This window comes from Glycine max, chromosome 12, assembly GCF_000004515.6.
Source record: "Glycine max cultivar Williams 82 chromosome 12, Glycine_max_v4.0, whole genome shotgun sequence".
NCBI classification, from domain to species: domain Eukaryota; kingdom Viridiplantae; phylum Streptophyta; class Magnoliopsida; order Fabales; family Fabaceae; genus Glycine; species Glycine max.
In genome coordinates, this window is record NC_038248.2 from 39,089,093 (window position 1) to 39,109,620 (window position 20,528).

Consider the following 20,528-nt stretch of genomic DNA (forward strand, 5'->3'; position numbering starts at 1 on the left):
TGATTTGGTCAATGGATTTTATTTATCACACAAGCTGCATTTTTTTACCTAATAATCAACAAACTTAGCTAGTTTATTTAGAGTGTGTTTGTTTTACTCACTTTTTTCATTGCAATATAATGTCAATCCATGTCTGTATATACGTTATTGATGTTTAATTGAATTGAACGAGTATTCATAGGTAGCTTTTTTCAGTAGATTATACTCAAATATATATATGAGGACTTATTCTTATAAGATTCTATCAATGTTTTATATTGACATATAAGTGATATATAAAAAGGTTAACTCATTCAGCTTTTTATTTTTTATTTTAAAGGAAAAATCATTGAACTTTTTATATATATTTTCCCTAAGATTTAAAAAAGCTCATAAATTTGAAACATCTAATAGTAAAAGTATCGTTTATTATGTATGATTACCGTTGCCTAAATGCATAACAACGATGCTATTAAGGGGGGGGGGGGGGGAAACAAAGGAAGAAAAGTAGGTTGGCATTGCAGGAAATAATGATTGGTAAGAGCGTCTACACCTTTTTCTTTTTAGTTTCTTTTGTTTGGCAATGTAATTTGATTTTGCCAAAAGAAGTAAAGAACAATTGAACAAAGCCCGTCACACTGTCAAATAGCTATACATCTAGCTTTTTTGTTATAAAATATATGCATATGAATATAAAGTTAGAGTAAATTCTGGAAGTATAGCCTTTTAAAATTTCATGCAATATTATTTACTTTTTTTAAAAAAAATATTGTTAAAATTTGTCTTTAATTTTAAAAAAATAAATTCATCATCACATTAATTTTTTAAAAGATTTTCTCGTATTATCATTTTAGTTCTCTATAAAACGTATATATTATAATTAAACAGTACGGTAATATTTTATACCTTTAAATGACTAATTTAATCATTAATTATTATTGTTTGTTACAAATCTATCATGACAATGTATATAATTAAATTTGGAGAACTGGTTTGACATAAAGATAACAACACGATGATGCATAAAGTACAATGAATAAAATCTTTGAAAAATAAAAAACGGAACCTTACTCAGCAAAAATAGTTAAAGGAAACAAAGCTTCTATAGAATCCTAGAAGAGGCAACCTGGGATGAGCCAGGCCAGTCCAATAATACATGCTTCTTTTTTTCAATTATTTGCAAAAGAAAAGTACTAGCTATTTTAATCTTTTAATATATAGGTAAAAAATAAAAAAGAAAGATAAACGATCAAACTTTTTTTTGGGACAAAGTAGTTATTTTAGTTTTAACTACAAATATATTTTTACTGTGGACATTAATCTTATTCAGGTACAAAACATTGACAATATTATTGAGATTACCTCTGCTCTTTTAATGAGGAATTTTTTTTTCCCAGAAAAGGCTCGCCTTTCTTCCTAAAGAAAAGTTAGAAATGTACTGCAATTTTATTTTTTTACAAAACTAATTATTTATGTTTTTTTATTGTGATTATTTAATTATGAGAAAAAGAATTATAAAATGATAGTATAAATTTTTTTATATAATTATTTAATCATAATTTATCATGATAAGTTTATTAACTTTTAAAATAATTATCTTAAAATATTTTAAACGTTAATTTGTGATTGGATGATAATATGAAACTCACTATCTCTACCAATTTTTATATTGATCATTGGAGTATTTATTTTCAATAGTTTTAATAATTTTTTCAAAATTAATTCTTGTGACTAATTTTAATCAAGTAAATATAAAAGAATTTTACCAGAAAAACAAGTATTTGGTTATACTTTTATACTTTATTTTTTATACAAGAAATAATATTCCTCAATAGCATTTTCCTTTTTTTTGCTTTAAAAAATAACATTTTTCATTTTAATCACTTAAAATAATTTCTGAAAGTTAATGCTAATAAATCGTTTTTAGTAAATTCTTAATTGAAAATTTAATTAATTAATGCCAAATTTTTTAATTCGAAACAGAAATTTACGAAAACGAAAGTTAATTTTTACATTCCAAGAGAAGGGAATATTTAAGGTAGGGATCAACTGATATCAAGCATAGAACTCTTTAACTTTTTTATATATTATTTTATTTGTACTATTATTAAACCTTTACAGGTTCTGTCATTTTCAATAACATTTCAATATTACTGGAAATTTAGACTTTAGAGGCAGCCAACAACTGGAAAAATAGAAAAGGAAAAGACCTCCTGCTATAAAATAAATAATAATAATAACATAAAGGAATAAGCCAAATTCAATTTGAAAAAACTGAACCTTTAATCAAAATTCCCATGTCTTATCAATGACCCCTTTGAATTATCAAAGTGTCAACCATAATCCGGTTAGTCGGTTGCTCTTCTCATTCATTCATTCCGTTGAAGGTTTTTTTCTCTCTTCAGCTCAGCTGCCAACAATATAAATACTGAGAAGCAGCGAACCGTTTTCCATTCATTTTTTCTCAAACTCAACCCTCACAACACAAAACACATAGACACACACAATTGAAGAAGAATCTGATGCACCAAAATATCACATATAGATTCATAGTTTAGTTTTTATTTATCATTTAACACACACAAATATAGCGGAGGCTGAAGCAAATTACTACAAAAATTTGTTGGATTAATTCTTCATCAAGAACAACCATATGGCAGATGATGATCAATTTCAAGCAAGTGGGAACTGGTGGGAAACATCAAGAAGCGTGAGGTATGAGAGCGGGGCATCCCAGTCATCTTCCTCAGCCATCACCAACACAGGCAACAACTTTGGTTGGCAAGGTTCGGATATGGCAGACATGAAGCCAAGGTCTTCCATGGATTCTTCTTCTGTGGTTTTCCATGACACACAGAATAATAAGCTTCAACAACCAGATTCTGCCACTTCCAGTGACCCCAACTTGCATATGATGGGCCTAGGCCTCTCATCCCAAGCCATGGATTGGAATCGAGCATCTTTGTTGTAAGTGCATGCAATTTGTGTCAAGTCAAAACACAATCAAATTAACAATCCACCATAAAAGAAAAAGAAGATATTTTTATCTGTGTTATTTTTTGATAACTTGTAAATAATATCTCTAAAATTCTAGTCTTTAACTGAATCGAATGATATCATGTGATAGCAGACATCAAGAAAGACTTTTATTTCTGATATTTCTTTGTTTTTTTTTTATAACTTTGTAATTTAGCATCATATAATAGAGTAATAAATAGTTGATCAATCCTCATGGGATATAGATTGACTTTTTTCTTGTGTTTGTTTTGACGGTGATAGAAGAGGAGAGAAGGGTACGGAGAACAGTTTCCGGTCGATGCTGCAAGAGAATTTGAGCTCATCAAGGACCAATTTTCAGCATGAAACTGGGAATATGGAGTTGTCACAACAAGTTCAATGGAGGTCAGAGAAGATATTCTCTTCAGAGTCTTCAACCAATGAGTTCAAGCAAGTGAATAGGGGTGGTGGCTTCTCTTTGGATCAAAGCCAGTTTAGTCCTCAATATAGCTCTGGGGACAGCACAGTGACAAGCCAAGGGTTACCCTCTTCTAACTTTCAGATTGATTCCTCAGCCTTATATGGGACCTCCTCAATCTTGCAAGGACTATTGGGACCTGATCACAATAACCAAACCCAACAACAACCTATGAGTTTTCCATATCATACAACAAGCTATGGATTAAACTCTAATGAATTGGTTCCTTCTTGGTCCAAAGTTCCTCAATTCTTGAGAGCTTCCCCTCCAAAACCACCACCCAATAACCAGTTGCATTTCACTAACCCCGCAACCTTTTGGAATGCTTCTGAGGCTGCAAACATCAAAGATGTTCGCCCCAGCTTCTTCCCTTCATTGCAACCCCCTTTCTCTACGCCAAATTTTGAAGTACAGTCAAAGGTACTATTACTATACTACTACGACAACATAGTTTATATGGTTTTTTTTTATCGGTAAATATTAATTTTTAATAAAGAAGATCAAATTTGTAATCTTTTTTTTTCTTTTTTTTTTTCTTAGCAATTCAATTCATCTTATATTTCACGGTACACAAAGTTGTAAAATGCATTGACATGTATAGATTTTATAGAATTTATAGGAGAGGAGATTCAACTAAGTTGTCAGGTTTATTTGATAGAGATTATTAGTCTTTAACAGATTTGGTAAATTATAAAAAAAAATTCTATAAAACCATATTAATTATATAGTATTATGTTATTAGGGTTTGATGTGGTGTAAAGTTTTAAATTAATTCACATAGCTATGGTTTTAAATAATTTTGCAGAATATATCTGAAGTTAGGGAGTCAGGTACTGTGGTAAAGAAAAGTGGGAATGAGCCAGCACCCAAAAGGACCCGTAACGAAACACCATCTCCTTTGCCAGCTTTTAAGGTACAATAAGTGCAACTAGCCTTTTAACAAGAAGGGAAAGCTCTTTAAACTTTTTTTTATCTTTATCATTATTTTTTTTTTCCTTTCCTTTGAATCCATAAACATGGATGTGAGCCTGTAATTCTGCTTTCTTGCCCTCTTAGGTGAGAAAAGAGAAGATGGGGGACAGAATCACTGCACTCCAACAATTGGTGTCGCCTTTCGGAAAGGTGGGCTTGCAATAAAATCATGTACAACCTATTAAGTGAATGATCATTTCACTTGTGAATTTATGTCATATAATAAGTGGGGTTAAGAAAAAAAATAACATGAATCATCATAGCAGTTTTGATAATGCAGGTTAATTATTGATAAAAGATTTTAAATCTCTTTTGTGCATTAATTGTGTCAGACTGATACAGCCTCAGTGCTCTCTGAAGCCATTGAATACATCAAATTCCTCCACGAACAGGTCACCGTAAGTCCCATTACCCATTAAGATATTCTTATAAAAAAACAATTAAAAATAATTGCAAAATTTTCATCTTATAGATATATATATTTTTTCTTTTTGAACAGGCTTTAAGTACCCCGTATATGAAAAGTGGAGCTCCAATACAGATTCAACAGGTACCATACGTACATAAAGATGCTGCAACTAGATCTGATATTTCTTTCTTCTTTTCTTTAATTATAGTATTGAACAAAATGCTTTTATCTTTCAAATAGCAATACTTCCTCTCCTAGATATCACTTTTCTTTTTTACTACGTTTTTGGTTAGAATCCTGACTTTTTTTTCACGTCGTTGGTGTTATAGCATTAATAAGAATTCATCAGTTTATTGTCGAACAGAAGTTAATTTATTTGTATAAATATTATTTGTTTATAACAATAATATGAAATATTATACTAAATATTTAATTTATGAATTATATATCAATTTTCAAAACTAATAAAATTATCTAGTAATAATGTCAATTGAGTAATTATAAATATACATCTGCTTTATATTCCGTTTCATTTTACATTTTATTGTTTTAATATGTTTCACTTTTTTTCTTATCTCATTATTTATCATATCTACTATTTTCTCTTTCTATTTTTTTTTTCTTATCTTCTACCCAAATCCACTCTAAAATGGAAGTAGACCCTTATATTTGTATTATTAATTAAATTTCAATTAAACAAAAATATCAGAGGAAAGTAATCTAATGTTGAATTATTAATATATGATATGGTTTTCTATAATGCACTCATTGTAAAAGATTCTTTTTATCTCTCCTTCTTCTTCATCATCTTCTTCAAATGGTTTGATATATATGCTACAAGGAGTGGAAAAGAGTGCAAAGAAAAAATAATGTGAAATAAGTATTACTCTTATCGTAAGGAAAAGGAAAGAGATAGGAAAGGGAGTAAGATGCAGATTTGATTCTCAGGGACTGATGCTGATAACTTTTTTCCAAATTTAGCTAAGTTATAATGCTTCTTTTTTTTTGCCTTTCGATGCAGAATTCTGGTAAATCTAAGGAAGCTGAGGGTCCAAAGCAGGATCTAAGAAGCCGAGGGCTATGCTTGGTGCCTGTTTCAAGTACATTTCCAGTTACCCATGAAACCACGGTTGATTTTTGGACACCAACATTCGGAGGAACTCCCAGATAACAATATAAATAAGGATAAAATGTGTTTTAGGTCTTAAATTTTATTTTTTTTATCAAAATTGATTTTAGTCCATATTTTAAAAGAAATATTTTGGTCTTTGTATTTTATAATTGATGAATTTCGTCTTCTTCATGAAACCTAACCTAGCTGTGGTAGTAAGATGAGAGACGAAATTCACTAATTATAAAAATTACAAAGACTAATTTTTGATGGAAATTAAAGAAGTTAAAACACATTTTACCCTAATAATAATGGATGGATGGAGAATTGGGACACGAACCAATACCCTGCAAGTAGCTAGCTAGGACATGCATGTACCTTATCACACACCTGGCCAAGTTGGGAATGATATGATGAAAGAAAAGAGAAACAAGAAAGAGGACACAGAAGCCCACATAAATATGTAAAGGTAGTTAGTTCTGCTGGGGTGTGGAAAAGATGTATAAAAAAGAGATGGGGGAAAATGTGTTTGAAAGAGAAAGAAAGGGATATGACCCTTCAAAAGATAGCCATAGTTGGACCAACTACATTCAGAATTATGTAGGTTTTGGGGCAATATTGGGACCATTGGGGGCAGAATAAGTTGTTGTAATAATTGAAGAATTATGCTTAGAATTGTGGGATTAATTAGGCATAACAAATTGCTGAATATATATAGAGAAAGTTAAGTTCTTTCGAATTCCTAGACTAAACAAGAGGGAGAAATTGTTGTTAGCACAAGATAAAGGAGCTTTATTAATTTCTTGTTGCTATATTGTGAATAGAGCTGGCACTATGTACCTTTATCTCAAGAGATAAAAGATTTTAATTTGAGAGAATCATTGAAGTATAGAATAGAGGTGTGAGTGAAGGGATGCGTCATTTGATTGGAAACCTCACTTTTTATTTGTTTATGTCTTTGGAATGAGTAAGTGGAAGTCAGAAGGTGGCCCATGCTCCTCCTTTTAGGGTTTTCAAATTTTTTCAAATCAAATTTTTTATTTATCAGAAAGATATTTATATTTTGTAGATGCTTTTTCACATGCTTTTGTGCGTTATACCGAATGGCCACATAGATGGCCTTCCATTGGAAGTATGTGTAGAAAGAAAAGAGGAAATTCATAAATATTTATATCCTCTGATGAGGACTTCTCGATTAGGACATATAAGGTCCTCATTTTGAATGCACAATGTGCCCGTCATTATCTATTTCTTATTTCTGAAAAAAATCAAGACGACCCCGCAAGAAATTCAAATGAACGTACATATAAATGAATATATATGTACCTTAGCTAGGTTTAAAGAGAAAGGACATTTTCTACCTAGAATAACCACTAAAGCTTAATTGATTAGGGCGTGTTTGTTTTATTTTTATAGTCAATTCTTTTCCATTGTGTACAAATTCTAATATAAAATCTATAACCAATTAAAATTAATTTAAACACATGTTAATTACTTTTTACGGTTTAAAATTAATTTTATAAAAATCAGTTGTGTCTAACTTTCAAACAAACCGACACCTAGTTTAGCTAATCTACCATATAGTATGTTGATACCCGACACATTTTTATTTTATTTTATTGGTAAATGTTAGTTTGTTAAAATGTTAGTTTTATTAGTGGGGGATTGAATTCACATTTCTTGTCTCTTTCCGTCTGCTTTAATAATTTAACTCACTCACCTTATATCTCCTAGTGATGTATTTTTATACAATTTTTTGGTTAAAATATTTTTTTATCCATAATAAATACCTGAATTTTGTGTTTGTTTTTTAGTAAATTTTTTTTTATTGAGTTTCTGATAAAATAATATTTTTGTTTTGATCTTTGATATTTTTTTTTAGTATATGATAAATTAACGAATTTTGTATTTGTTCAATGATAATTTTTTTTTCATGTTATTAGTATTTTTAAAATAAACTATTAACAAACGAAAAAATTATCAAAAAATGAATACAAAATTCATTAATTTATCAAGAACTAAAAATAAGTGTTAAGAATTAAAAATAAAATTGTTTTATTAGAAAACAAAAACAAAAGAAAAAATTTATTAAGAAATAAATACAAAATTTAAGTATTTATTAGAAATCATAAATATATATTTTAGCCATTTTTTTTAATATATGAAGATATCGATAACTCAATGTTATTCTTCCTTTTCTTGTAATATGTTTAAAAAAAATAAGAAATAAATAATAACAAGAACATTGACAATAGCACAACAAAAGAGAATAAGATACCATTGTCTTGAAATTTAAAACCTACATGATTGGTATATATCTTTAAAACGGCAACTTTTGCAAGGGTTTTGCCGCTATTGGCTAGAGAGCATTTCAAACGATTTTGTTCTGGTCCAGGTGGATGGCGCCCTTGTGATTAGAAGTACTTTACTAAATCTCACTTTCTACCTTCTCTAGCAAGATCTGAACATAGACTAATGCAAAAATGGAGCATCTAAGAATTTTGATTATTATTATGTTAACTAAGCTAGCCTGTCATGGGGCTCCACACTACTTTGCCAGCCTAATTAATTACTTTCTTAAAAATTTGTCTTCATTAAGAAATTGTCATATGTGATAATTCATTTGCTTCTTCTTTTTGTTATCTCAGCACCAGAACTTATTTATTTAAATTTAAAGTAAATAAAAGGAGATTCTCGCAGGAGATGTTAATTTTGTGGATAGCATTTGGCATTATGGTATATAATTTGAAAGAGATTAGCTAGAAGTGAATAACAAATGAACCTGCAGCGGTGAAAACCATATCTCATTGTCGCGATTTTTATGCACCCAGATAGCAGCTGAGTAGAACGTACAATATTTGGAACAAAATTTAGATAGTTACATGGATGTTAATGATAATATTCTTTAACTAAAATTAATAATTTATATATTTTATCTCCATAACTATCATTAACTTTTACATGATCCTTAATTTCAACTTAGTAACAAAAATTGTTGTCTCGGTAATTTCTATTGTATTTATGTACTCTTTCTATTTTTAAATAAGTGTTGTTTTAGCATATTAATTTTTTTTTGTTACAGATTATCTATCATTTTTAATATTAAAAACATATTTACTATTGTTTTCCATTTACATTTAAAAACATCATGTTCTGATAACTATAAAATTAGATTATTTTTGTAAGATATGAAATATTAAAAATATAAAATGCTAAAAAAAAGGATAATTTAGACACATGCATGGCACCTATGGAATTGCAATGAAGGGATAACAGGAATACTTCTATTTTAGCACCTTTTTCTTTCTTTAACCGATAACAATAAACTCGTTTAATTGTTTATAATAGTTTATGTCGCATAATTCTATAACATGATTGCTAATCAACGAAAGTCATTGATACCAAAGTTCATGTGGATAAAAAAGGGTGGGAAGGGAATATAATCACCAAATTGTTTAGGCCTATATATATCAATTGTCCAAGGATTCCATAATTTCTAACTAGCTCTTTATGCCACCCAATACAACTCTCGAGACAAATATGTGCTTAACTTTAAATTCACTCATAACTTTTATCATGTTGAGCATTATATTTATACTACCAAAGAAGAGAACAATGAGCTAAGCTTAATTATCAGTAACCATATTACAAGCTAAACTGTAATAAGTATATATAACTTCAATAAAGATTCCATTCCCTGTTTTTCTGCGCATCATGTGTAATGTCAGGCTTCTTCATCATGTTTGAAAAGGACTGTGTCATGGGAATCTAAAAAAATTAACTTGCTGCTGAAATTCATGAGCGTGGCTAGCTGAGAAAAGATAAGAGGGCAGACACTTTTTGTCATGAAATGATGGAACAAGATGCTGCAAAGCCAGAATTAGAAACCCATTGATGCATACTAATGATAGGGAGGAAAAAAAAAGAAAATTAGAGGAAAGTGTGGACCAAAATACGAAAAATCTGTAGATCACATGACACTGAATTTCTTTAACAACAAAGAGAAAGGAAGACCAATGTTCTTCTCTCATAAGAATATTTTCTTTCCATGACTGATTATTTGTCGTGCATGGACTGTCAAATCAATAAGCACCTATATATTTTATTTGTTTCAATCAGATTAATACTTGACAATTTTGTTTTATTTTATGCAATAAGGTGAAAAAAATAGTATGTAACAAAAAAAAAGTGAAAAAAAGAAGAAATAAACTAATATAAAATGAAACTGTAAGACATGGAGGATGGAATATGATGCCAGTTAATTTACACGTCGTATTCTCATCAATCTCTTTCATAGTTTCATTAAAGAATTTAAGAAGGCCAATCTATCTCTATATAATTCAAACGGACAAGATATTTATAAATGAAAGACGGGAAGCTGTGGAGTAATAGTGTGTCTGGCTTTGCACGTGAATATAAGAAAAGTAAAGATTGAGTGTTAATTTTGATGAAAAAACATGAAAGAATAATGAGGTGTATGATTATCCGAACTCAACATAAAAATTATGAGACTTGAAATAGCTTAAGCTCCGTTGGTTTGAATGGAAGTTAGGACCAAAGAACAACGAATAGAAAAGATGAGAGTTTTATTTCTTTCATCCATCTGGTTTTATATTACATTAATGAGATATAAAAACTCTTATATATCAAATATTTCATTAATATTTATAATTTTTTTTAGTTTAACCTTCTTATCACATTATATCTTCTAGTTATTATACTCATATTTTATTCGAATTTCTTTTCTCTTTCTTACTCTAGGTGTCAAATATCACCCAAATGTACGTACATGGATTATTTTCCTATACATTACGTTTAGCTTGGATAAGAAGTGAAATAGAGAGGGAAAAATATGAAAAAATAGGAATGATAGAAATAAAGCAGAAATAATGTGTGTGTGTGTGTGTTTACGGAAAAGAAAGTGAAAAGAAATAGGTGAATTATATTAAAAAAATTATAATAATTAAAAAATATAACTTTTAAATCTAATATTTTTTTCTTAACATAAAATTATTTATTATTTATTTAAAATATAATATTTTTTAAAAAAATTGATCATTTCCCTCCTATTTCATTTCATTTCATTTTGGTGGGAAATATTTTGTGGGTCCTATAGAAATAATTTATTTCCTTCTTTCTCACAAGTTACTCTTTATATCTTTCATAGGAAGAACTGTGATCTTTGGGCAGTTAGAAAGGAATTGACTTTAGATCTTTGGGGAGTCATGAAAGAAGATTAAGGTGTTCCTCTGCTGTCTGACTATTGTGCATATTCATATTGTATGAGCGAACAAATACTGGAACAGAAGCATAAACAATATGAGCAAAATGGAACGAAGCTACAATATTTGTGCTTTGGCTTGGGCTTGAGTCACCCATTTGTTGGGTTATGGCTTGGGTTGGGAGTGTGGGAGCAAAGGCAACGAGGCGCGTGTTGAAAATATATATCTAAATATTTCTCATTTGAATTTGAATATGTTAATTTTTGAAAAATTTGGTAATTTTCAAATCTTAGGATATTGTTTAGATAAAGATAAGGATATGATCTTGTCCTTTAATTTAAGAAGTTAGTGGTTTGATTTTAAAATTAAAATAATGCTAGTATTTAATTATATTTTTTTACACTTTTGCTCTATATTTAGATCCCATAAAATATTTATGAAGCTTTTCCACATAACACATCTCATGTTCGTTTAAAAATATATTTTCTTCACAAAAATTCAATATACATTCTTTACTTCTACTTTTAACTCAAACAAGAGAAGAAAAAATTTATTTTTACTTTTATTTTTTTTCTACCATACAACTTAAAATATCATCTCATTTACTATTCCTTTCCTTTCATTTTATGTCTTTCCTTTATTTCTTCTCCCCTTTGCTTTCGACACCGTTTCAGCTATCAAATTATAATATAATATATGACTACAACCGATAGATAAGCTTATAACGATTTAGAACACCAGCAACTTTGATTTACATTTTCTCAATTTATATACTACTAAATACTAATTTCTAATGTCTTAGCATGAATAAATTATTTGTTGTAGACATATACAAGTATATAACACAATTAATTTCTTCAAACACGCAATCTTTATTGTATACGAGAGAATAATAAAGCCAATTCTCAACTCAAATTGTTCGTTGCAAACGTTGCAATGTTTATGTGCGTAACGGGGTAATACAAAAGATAGGAACAAGTATTGTTTCAGCTTAACACGAAAGGACAACACACACAAACTTTCCTCATTCAACAAATTGCAACATCCACTGCAACATGTAACACTCTTACAAAGCATTTCCTTCACGAAGATTAGAAAAGAAAAAAAAAAATACTTGCAAGCTCAGAAAAACAAAACTCAATATATTTCAAGACTAAAAAATCGGTAATGATTTTCAAGCAATATTGTGGTATGGTTTAATAATAATAGTATAATCTATATATATGAAGGCAAACATTATGCAGCTTGCTTGAGCTTCTTTGTGATGCCGGCAATGTACTTGCCTTGGTGGAATGCTTGCTGTAACTCGAGCTCACTTGGCTGTCTTGAGCCGTCACCGGCATAAGTTCCGGCACCATATGGACTTCCACCTTTCACTTTCTCCATCTCGAACATGCCAGCACCAAACGTGTAACCGATTGGAATGAATATCATCCCATGATGAACCAGTTGAGTGATAGCAGTGAGCCTGTCATGGATTCCACATGTTAATGTTGGATACATCTTTGGTCGCGCAATAAGAAACCAAGCACTAAGATAGAGGGGGCGCTTACGCTGTAGTCTCTTGTCCGCCGCCTTGTGAACCAGTGCTGTAGAAGATGCCAGCAGGCTTGCCTGCAAGCTGTTGTGCTCTCCATAAGCCTCCAGTAGCATCTAGAAAAGCTTTAAACTGAGCAGCCATCATTCCAAACCTTGTTGGGAAGCCGAATACAAAGCCATCAGCCTCGGATAGTTCATTCGGGGTAATGACTGGTACATCGCTCTTGGGTGGTGCACTCATCTTACCGAGCACCTCATCCTGCAGCGTCTCAGGTACCTGTTCACAGGTTCAACAAAGTCAGAAAGTTCCATTAAAAATAAATTTGTTTACAATCTTCACTGACAGGAAAATGTTTACATTTCTTCTCAAATTCAATTTGTAAGCAAAGTTTTGCTCCAAGAGACTACAGAGTACAGAGTATACAAAAGTTATCACACAAGAATTATTTGGAAATTGAAGGCAAGATCCTCCGGCTATATAGCACTTGTATAGAGAACATAAAGGGTATGTTATTTGCTTTTCACTTTTTGGTTTTAAAAAATTGTTTTACGACTCAGCAATCAGTTTCTCATCCAAAATTTATTTATGAAAATTGCTTTCAAAACAAGTGTTTTAAAAACCAAAAAACAAACAGTTGGGATATGTTTCCTCATCTTCTTTCTTTATTTTCATCTTGTTCAACATGTCCCTCAATTCCACACTGTGTCTTGCATTACTCTCTAAAATTGTTTTAATAAACCTGTTTAGTTGATTTTGAAAACTAAAAACACTTTTAGAAAATAGAAATCAAACACAATCTGAAAGTACACGGGCAAGAGATGATAATGAAGGTATTTAGCCAACAGAATGTTTGAAACTAACCATGTAAAAGTTGGAAGGCAAGCACAACATAATGTTGAGTTGAAAACCATAAATAACAGTGTAATAGGCATTATACTAGTTTTTTTATTTTATTTTTCTTAAAATCATTTATTTGCTCTGCAGAGGAAGGAGCTTTAGCTCTGGAACTGATGTTGCTTCCCATTTGTAATTTCATGCTATGATACAATGGAATGCACAGGAAATGTAAATTATGATACATAAACACATGCCTGCCATAATTTGGCCTCAACACCTTCCACAGAGGAAGCCCCTTTCTTTATTTCTTCTGCTAGTTTCTCAACATGCCCATACATGGAGTAGTACCTGTGAAAGCAATGTGAAAATAACATTTTGTCATTAAAGCTAACAAAAACATGTTCAGTAATTCACTTTATTGATGAAATGAAAGGGGAATTGAGCAAAATTCTCCTGGACGATAAAAAAGAAAGGAATACAGATCAACAAAACGAATGGCAAGGAGCAAAAAAACAAAAGGTTATAATTACCTATAGAATTATATAAAACAAGAGTGCATAAGATTATATATATATATATATATATATATATTGCAATATTTGCTAATCATTTTAGATGGATCAGATGAGGGCGAGCCCTGGTGCAGCGGTAAAAGTTGTGCCTTGGTGACTTGTTGGTCATGGGTTCGAATCCGGAAACAGCCTCTTTGCATATGCAAGGGTAAGGCTGTGTACAATATCCCTCCCCCATACCTTCGCATAGCGAAGAGCCTCTGGGCAATGGGGTACGAAGTTTTTTTTATTTTAGATGGATCAGATGTGTGATAGACAGAGAAGTTATCAACGTCTGAACACCCAAAATTACTTGTAGAAACTTCATGTGTAATCTTAGATTTCCAGTTTTGCCCTTCAGAAAAGGCAGTCTACTTCTGAAAGTTTGTTATTAACTTGGAAACATAAAATTCATGTCCTTAGTTGACTTTGTAGTCAAAGTTGTGTCAGTTTAAAAACTGACGCAATGGAAGTTACTTATCATCATGGTTTGCATTGTTGCCCAAGCAATAGGAGCTTATGACATGAATTCACCCATGCCTATTGAAATTGAAATCCTAAAAAGTAACAAGAAAGGCCACTAATAAATTAGCAAATATAGACAAAGACAATAGGACCTTTAACAAAAACATCATGGCTGAACCAAAACAAGGGATCAAAAGTCCAACCATGAGAACCAAAATATCACAGCAAAACCTCTGTTGGAAGATAGAGCATGGTCCTAAATGACTGTGTAGCAGAGAGAAAATTATGATCCTCGCTCAACATTGAAAAGATTAGAGAACCGCAATGCAATATCAACAAACTATTAAACATAACCAGTAGTAAATATATTTGTAAGAAGTGGAATTGGTTGATTTGAAAATCAAACGGAAACACTTTTTGGTTCCCTTTGTCCCCTTTGATAGCAATCATTACCAAAGTGACTACTGAATAAAACTGATTTCATAGAAACTTACAGAACAATAAAAAAGTCAATATGTTCTCTGATTTTTTCATCTCATATATATATATTAATGAAAATAGCAGCTAGACAGGCAAAGAAACAAAAGAGCCAAAAGCACATCTCATGTAGATTTCTGTTGCTGTAGACGTATGTTCATAAAATAAGTATTGCTTTAGTATTACCTGTGAGACCAAATAGCTATTGTTTTATACATTAAGATTGCAATTAGAGATCCCTAGAGCCATACTGAACAATTATTCACTCTCATTCATTGTCTCAATTTTACATGTTGCCTACAAATGAAAATAACAAATTTGATACTGCCTTCGGATAAGCAAATTTGAGATGTTCAGTGTTCACACATTACAACTGTGTCAACAAAATGTTGTCTGCTGTGATGATTATTAATTTATAGGGTATCACATGAGAAAGGATGAAACATCATCAACAAAAGCTATTTATTGCTTGCATACTAAATTAAAAAGGAAACAGAAAACACTGAAAAAAATTACTAACAAAGCAATTGAGATGCGGATATTGGCATCAGTGCTACAACTGATTTGTAATTTTAATTATAGTAAAGAAAATAAATATTTTAATGTAAATCATCAATGCTTTAGTCAACCATACTTCGACGATTGATGAGTGTATAATGTTAATTTTAATGTAAATCATCAATGCTCTAACAATAGCCAATTAAAATTTTTCAAAATATGAGATCTTAGTTTTAATTTCACTAAGTCTAATTGAAAACACCACAAATTTATACTCTCCTCTTTGAGGGAAATCAGTACAGTAAATCTGAAACAAATGAATATGGTTGCTGTGATGCCAAATTACATAACAAGGAGTCTATAAGCATCTTAATTCCATTATCTTCCATTTTTAAAAATAAAAATCTAACTCAAAATCAGATAAATGAAACTAAGGAAAAATAGCTTTTCTGCAGAGGATGATTCTGATTACTACAAAACAAAATGCAGAACAATTCAAACAACAAACTTAAGAAGGGATTCTGTGTCATCAACACCATTCTCCCAACAAATCCAAAAAGAAAAACATACTCCTTCCCCCCAACGATCAAAGCAAAACAAACCAATTCTCCATCACATAGCACATAGAAGACCACGGTCAAAAGGGCTTTCAAAACAAACCAGTTCTCCATCACATAAACAACAATGCATCAGATCGAAGAAAGCTGCCACACCCCTAGATCTTCAATGGGCTTTCAAAAGGCTCGAAATTTAAGAACCCATTGAAGAAGTGACAAAACCCAGAAAACAAAATCGTACCTAAATCAACAAAAATGAGAAAACACGCCAAAAAAAAGGGAAGAAAAACAACAACACTAACGACAAAGACAGTACAAACTCAGAAAGTAACGAAGAAGATAAACAAATCTTAAAATAACAAAATTTCATTATTATAATAGAAAAGGGTCTATGGAAACATACACAATATAAACTTTGACAGCCATTGATGAAGTCTTGCAAGGTCTCCGAGTGTCTTTCTCTGTGAGTAGTTTTGTCACCTAAATAAAGCACTAACGTTGACGATACATAGAAAATGGAAGGAGCACTATATATATATATATATATATATATATATATATATATATATATATACACATGTGTGTACTTGCTCATTGGATTGATTAGCTTGGCTCATTTTTAATTGGTGGCTAATTTGTTGATTTGCTTTTTGTACGTTTGGTAGGTGAAACGACACCGTTGCCTACAACATGATTAATGATGATAGGATGGTGTCACGCACATCATCATCATCATCATCAAGGTTTTCGTGAACTAATTCAGTTCCTCTGGAAGCTGTCAATTTTTTTAACTTTTATTGCGTCATTTGTCATTAAGTAAACAAAATATTATTTGTGCAAATATTTGATACATCTATCTTTTTCTTTATCCCATATTTCACTTTTGTTTTTATTTTTTTAAAAGATTATTATTAACAATTTTACTCGAGTTAAGTGAAATAATCATAAGAAAATCTAAATTTTTAGCATAATTATGTATAAAAAATCAAACTCAAAATCAAAAGTTTTTGGGGGCCTGAATTTTTAAACAACGATTAAATTACTTTTGATTGTTATCGTTTCGTGATTCTTATCTTTTTAGTCTCTATATTTTACATTTTAATTTTTTTTAATTCTTATAGTTTAAAAGTATTCTTTTTGAGTATTTTAATTCTTTTAGTCCTTATGATTTGAAAACTATAAAAAGTAAAAATCATGAAATTATAAAGACTAAAAAAATCATTTTTAAAACTATAGAGACTAAAAAAGAATTAAAATGTAAATTATAGAAACTAAAAAGACTACTTTCAATTTATAAAAATTATAAAAGTAAAAATAATGAAACTACAAAAATCAAATGAGTAATTTAACATTTAAACAACTATTAATGGCTTAATTAATTATTCTTTTTCATATGATTAAAAAGAATAAACAAGAAAATTTGTCTCCTTCGTGAACCAAAAAAAAAAAGAAAAAACTTGACAAGTAACTTTTAGTGTTTATTTAAATAAATTAATTTTATACTTAGAATGGCTTATTATTAAAATTTTATTGAATGAACTTTAAAGTTGTTTTTTTCTTAAAAATTAAGTAAACTCAAGCTTGCACCTAAGATGCGTTTTGAATCAATTTGACAACTAAATGTTCGAATACTTTTTTTTGATACAGAAGAAAAGTTAAGGACAGAAACAAAAACTGAATAAAGCTAAATTCTAAAATGAATCACTCCTATTTTATCAGTCAGCATAAGCGAGGCTAAATGAGTATGACAGTCATTTCATATCTTCAAAGAATCATCATGCATTGCTCCATGTTTAACAAGTTAGTCTGCGCAAGCATTACCCTCACAAAGGGCATGGTTGAGGGTACTAAATGTTCAAATATAAATGTAAAGAAGGATGAATTATTGTGTATTTGGTTTAATTTATTAAAAATAAATAATCACTTTTTAGTTAACTTTTCAAAAGAATTTATATATGAAAACAAATATATTTTCTCAGAAATAATCATTTGAAACATGTCTTAAGCATAGAGTTAATGATGATTTTTTTAATGGTATTTGAATTAATAAAACCAATGAGTGATGTAGGGCAACGGAGAAAGGTGAGGTTGGTGAGATCAAAAACCGTTGAATTGGTTCAGTTGGTCTAATGACATTAGGCGTGTTCATGTGTAGTGAGTTTTTTTAGTGAATGTGATTGGGGTCCACGCAGAGTATGATTTGTGATAAAAATTATGGAAATTGAAGTGTTCATAGAATTTGCAGCAATTGCTAAATAAGGTTGGTGGCGTTTGACTTTTGTACGATTTCGTGTTTGACATCAACAAAAGGAATTAGATAAACGTATCACACACTTGCTGAGCTAAACTTATGGATAAATATAGTTGGAACCCTATGTTTTTAACCATTGTGTATATAGCCATGGTAAAATGGGTATGCGTTCAATTGGAACTAATTTCAAACAAAAAATTAAGAAAAAGGTATTGATGCCTCTATTGATGCTTCATCACATTCTTTCATGTCCTCTTTCTACAATAATTTATAAGTTAAAAAAAATACTGCTAGGAATCTCTTATTGACTAAAATAAGTTACTTAATGTGATATTAAACCTTGAGACCCCTGATCTAATGTATTGATTTTTTGGGTTGGGATTTTTTTATGTACTTTCAACTCTAATAATTGATGATTGGATTACACAAATAGCTACTTATAGTTAAATTAAGGTGTATATTGAATACTGATTGGTGAGTGAAGTTAATAAAAAGAAAATAATTACTGTATGGAGAAAATGATTACTATCGTGTCAATGTTAATAGAGTAAGAACCAATCTGTCTTTAAATGGGATGACAATATTAAAAAAAAGTCTCATAACATAAAATAAACTATTTGATATGGTGTATAAGTAATGAGATTTTTTTCTTTATTGGATTAATTGTTTGAGTTATATTCACCTTGTGTGCTTAAATCCTAAAAACAATAGAAAAAATTATTATTAAAAAGTAATACAATGCCATGATTTTTTTTTATAGAAATAACATTATTAATTTGTTAGAATAAGATAAAAAAAAAACTACAAACTATTTTGTTTGACACGTGAAATTCAGCTTATATGACAACAATTAAGAGGCAGAGAAAGAGAGAAGCAAATAAGATATTATGATATAATGAATTTGTTTAACTAATCTCACGGCTAAAAATGAGATTAAACAACCTTATTCTATGTGGTTCAATAGAATTAAAACGACTGTATTAAAAGTTAGACTCTCTATTTAAATTAGACATAGACATGCACGATGCACGGGTTTATAAATAATTTGATTGATAAATAAAAATAAAAAATATAATTATTAATGATATTTTATATCATTGATGGTTAAATAAGTTTAAAAAATTATGTATAAATTAAGATCATTTGTATTTATTCATATATTTATAAGGAAATATTTTAAAATTAAAGTATGACCATTCAACTAAAATTCATAAATATTATAAGAGTAATATAAGAATAAAGTGAAATTGACATAATAAAGCACATAATATTAAAACATATAATGTGAAATATATATAATGAAAGAAAAATAGTTAACCATAATGTTAAAACACATAAAAATTATGCTAATAAAACTCCAAAAATTATTTGTTTAAATAGATTTTTGTATTTATTTTCTTTTGCTGACGACCTGTTATTGAATTTTGTTTTTTTTTGTGTGTTTCTTTTTAAACTTTGAAGTAAGATGGACTCTTCATCATCAGAGGATGTTGGAACAATTTGTTTATTTGTCTTTCTCCTTAATGGACTTTCTGAGATTGAATAAACTTTATTTGATGATGAAGCTGCATTTTTTGACATCTTGGACGCTTGTAGCTTAGAGCTTTTGCTTATGACAAATTTTTTTTCCACATTTTTCTTTAATGGACATTCTTTTTCTTTTAATGATAAAAATGCATCTTTTGACTTGGATAGTTGTAGCTTTGGACTTTGAGTTGTGTCATCTTCTTTATTTGCCTTTTTTCTTAAATGAGTTTGTGAGATTTCATAAACTTCTTCATCAGATGATAAAGATGCACCTTTTGACTTGTTGGAAGAGGCAAAGTTATGTTGCTACATTTGGACCTATTATTAGAATTTATGAAATTAAGGAAGTGAAATGAAATTTCATGAAACAACATATATAATAAGCATGTGTATATATTAACAAATATGGAGATAAATAAATTAACAAAAATATATAATGACTTTATTTGTTAAAATTAGCGTATTTTAAATTTATGGATGATACCTAATGCAGACTATTATCCTCCAAGACAAAGGCGACATTACAGGTTTGTTATTAATTAGCTAAAATTTATTTTTTGATGATTTACAATGTTTATACTCACCTTTATTATGATTCATGTCAATCTCACCAAGGGATAGAAAGTATAGGGATCGATCATACTGTAGATAACCTTA

General features: G+C 29.7%; 2 protein-coding genes across 6 annotated transcripts; one reads left to right on the plus strand and one right to left on the minus strand.

The window, feature by feature from the left end:
- The first annotated feature begins 2,235 nt into the window (after positions 1-2,235).
- LOC100796549 (transcription factor bHLH123) lies at positions 2,236-7,014 on the plus strand. Of its 3 annotated transcripts, none has more exons than XM_006592828.3 (7): positions 2,236-2,946; positions 3,259-3,874; positions 4,260-4,367; positions 4,511-4,576; positions 4,759-4,824; positions 4,926-4,976; positions 5,857-7,014. In XM_006592828.3, the coding sequence occupies exons 1-7, from the start codon at positions 2,633-2,635 to the stop codon at positions 6,004-6,006; spliced, it is 1,371 nt and encodes a 456-aa protein (XP_006592891.1). In that variant the 5' UTR covers positions 2,236-2,632; the 3' UTR covers positions 6,007-7,014. The 3 variants fall into 3 exon arrangements, with proteins under 3 accessions (XP_006592891.1, XP_006592892.1, XP_003539573.2); XM_006592829.4 differs by having other exon boundaries at positions 2,250-2,946; positions 4,759-4,818; XM_003539525.4 differs by having other exon boundaries at positions 2,250-2,946; positions 3,262-3,874.
- Positions 7,015-12,020: 5,006 nt separating this feature from the next.
- Positions 12,021-16,603, minus strand: LOC100499870 (NAD(P)H dehydrogenase (quinone) FQR1-like). Of its 3 annotated transcripts, none has more exons than XM_014764311.3 (4): positions 16,107-16,326; positions 13,800-13,893; positions 12,722-12,984; positions 12,021-12,636 (listed from the first exon to the last, which is right to left on the minus strand). In XM_014764311.3, the coding sequence occupies exons 1-4, from the start codon at positions 16,205-16,207 to the stop codon at positions 12,405-12,407; spliced, it is 690 nt and encodes a 229-aa protein (XP_014619797.1). In that variant the 5' UTR covers positions 16,208-16,326; the 3' UTR covers positions 12,021-12,404. The 3 variants fall into 3 exon arrangements, with proteins under 3 accessions (XP_014619797.1, NP_001237185.1, NP_001350109.1); NM_001250256.2 differs by lacking the exon at positions 16,107-16,326 and adding an exon at positions 16,497-16,603 and having other exon boundaries at positions 12,032-12,636; NM_001363180.1 differs by having other exon boundaries at positions 12,032-12,636; positions 16,197-16,308.
- Between the last annotated feature and the right edge of the window lie 3,925 nt (positions 16,604-20,528).

Excerpts from the sequence above, each read along its gene's own strand:
- LOC100796549 (XM_006592828.3), top strand. The coding sequence starts at position 2,633 with ATGGCAGATGATGATCAATTTCAAGCAAGTGGGAACTGGTGGGAAACA. Across the intron at positions 2,947-3,258 it reads TGGAATCGAGCATCTTTGTT|AAGAGGAGAGAAGGGTACGG; the intron begins GTAAGTGCATGC and ends TGACGGTGATAG. Across the intron at positions 4,977-5,856 it reads CTCCAATACAGATTCAACAG|AATTCTGGTAAATCTAAGGA; the intron begins GTACCATACGTA and ends CTTTCGATGCAG.
- LOC100499870 (XM_014764311.3), bottom strand. The coding sequence starts at position 16,207 with ATGGAGAACTGGTTTGTTTTGAAAGCCCTTTTGACCGTGGTCTTCTAT. Across the intron at positions 13,894-16,106 it reads TTGATCGTTGGGGGGAAGGA|GTACTACTCCATGTATGGGC; the intron begins GTATGTTTTTCT and ends TTGCTTTCACAG. Across the intron at positions 12,985-13,799 it reads TTGAGGCCAAATTATGGCAG|GTACCTGAGACGCTGCAGGA; the intron begins GCATGTGTTTAT and ends ACCTGTGAACAG.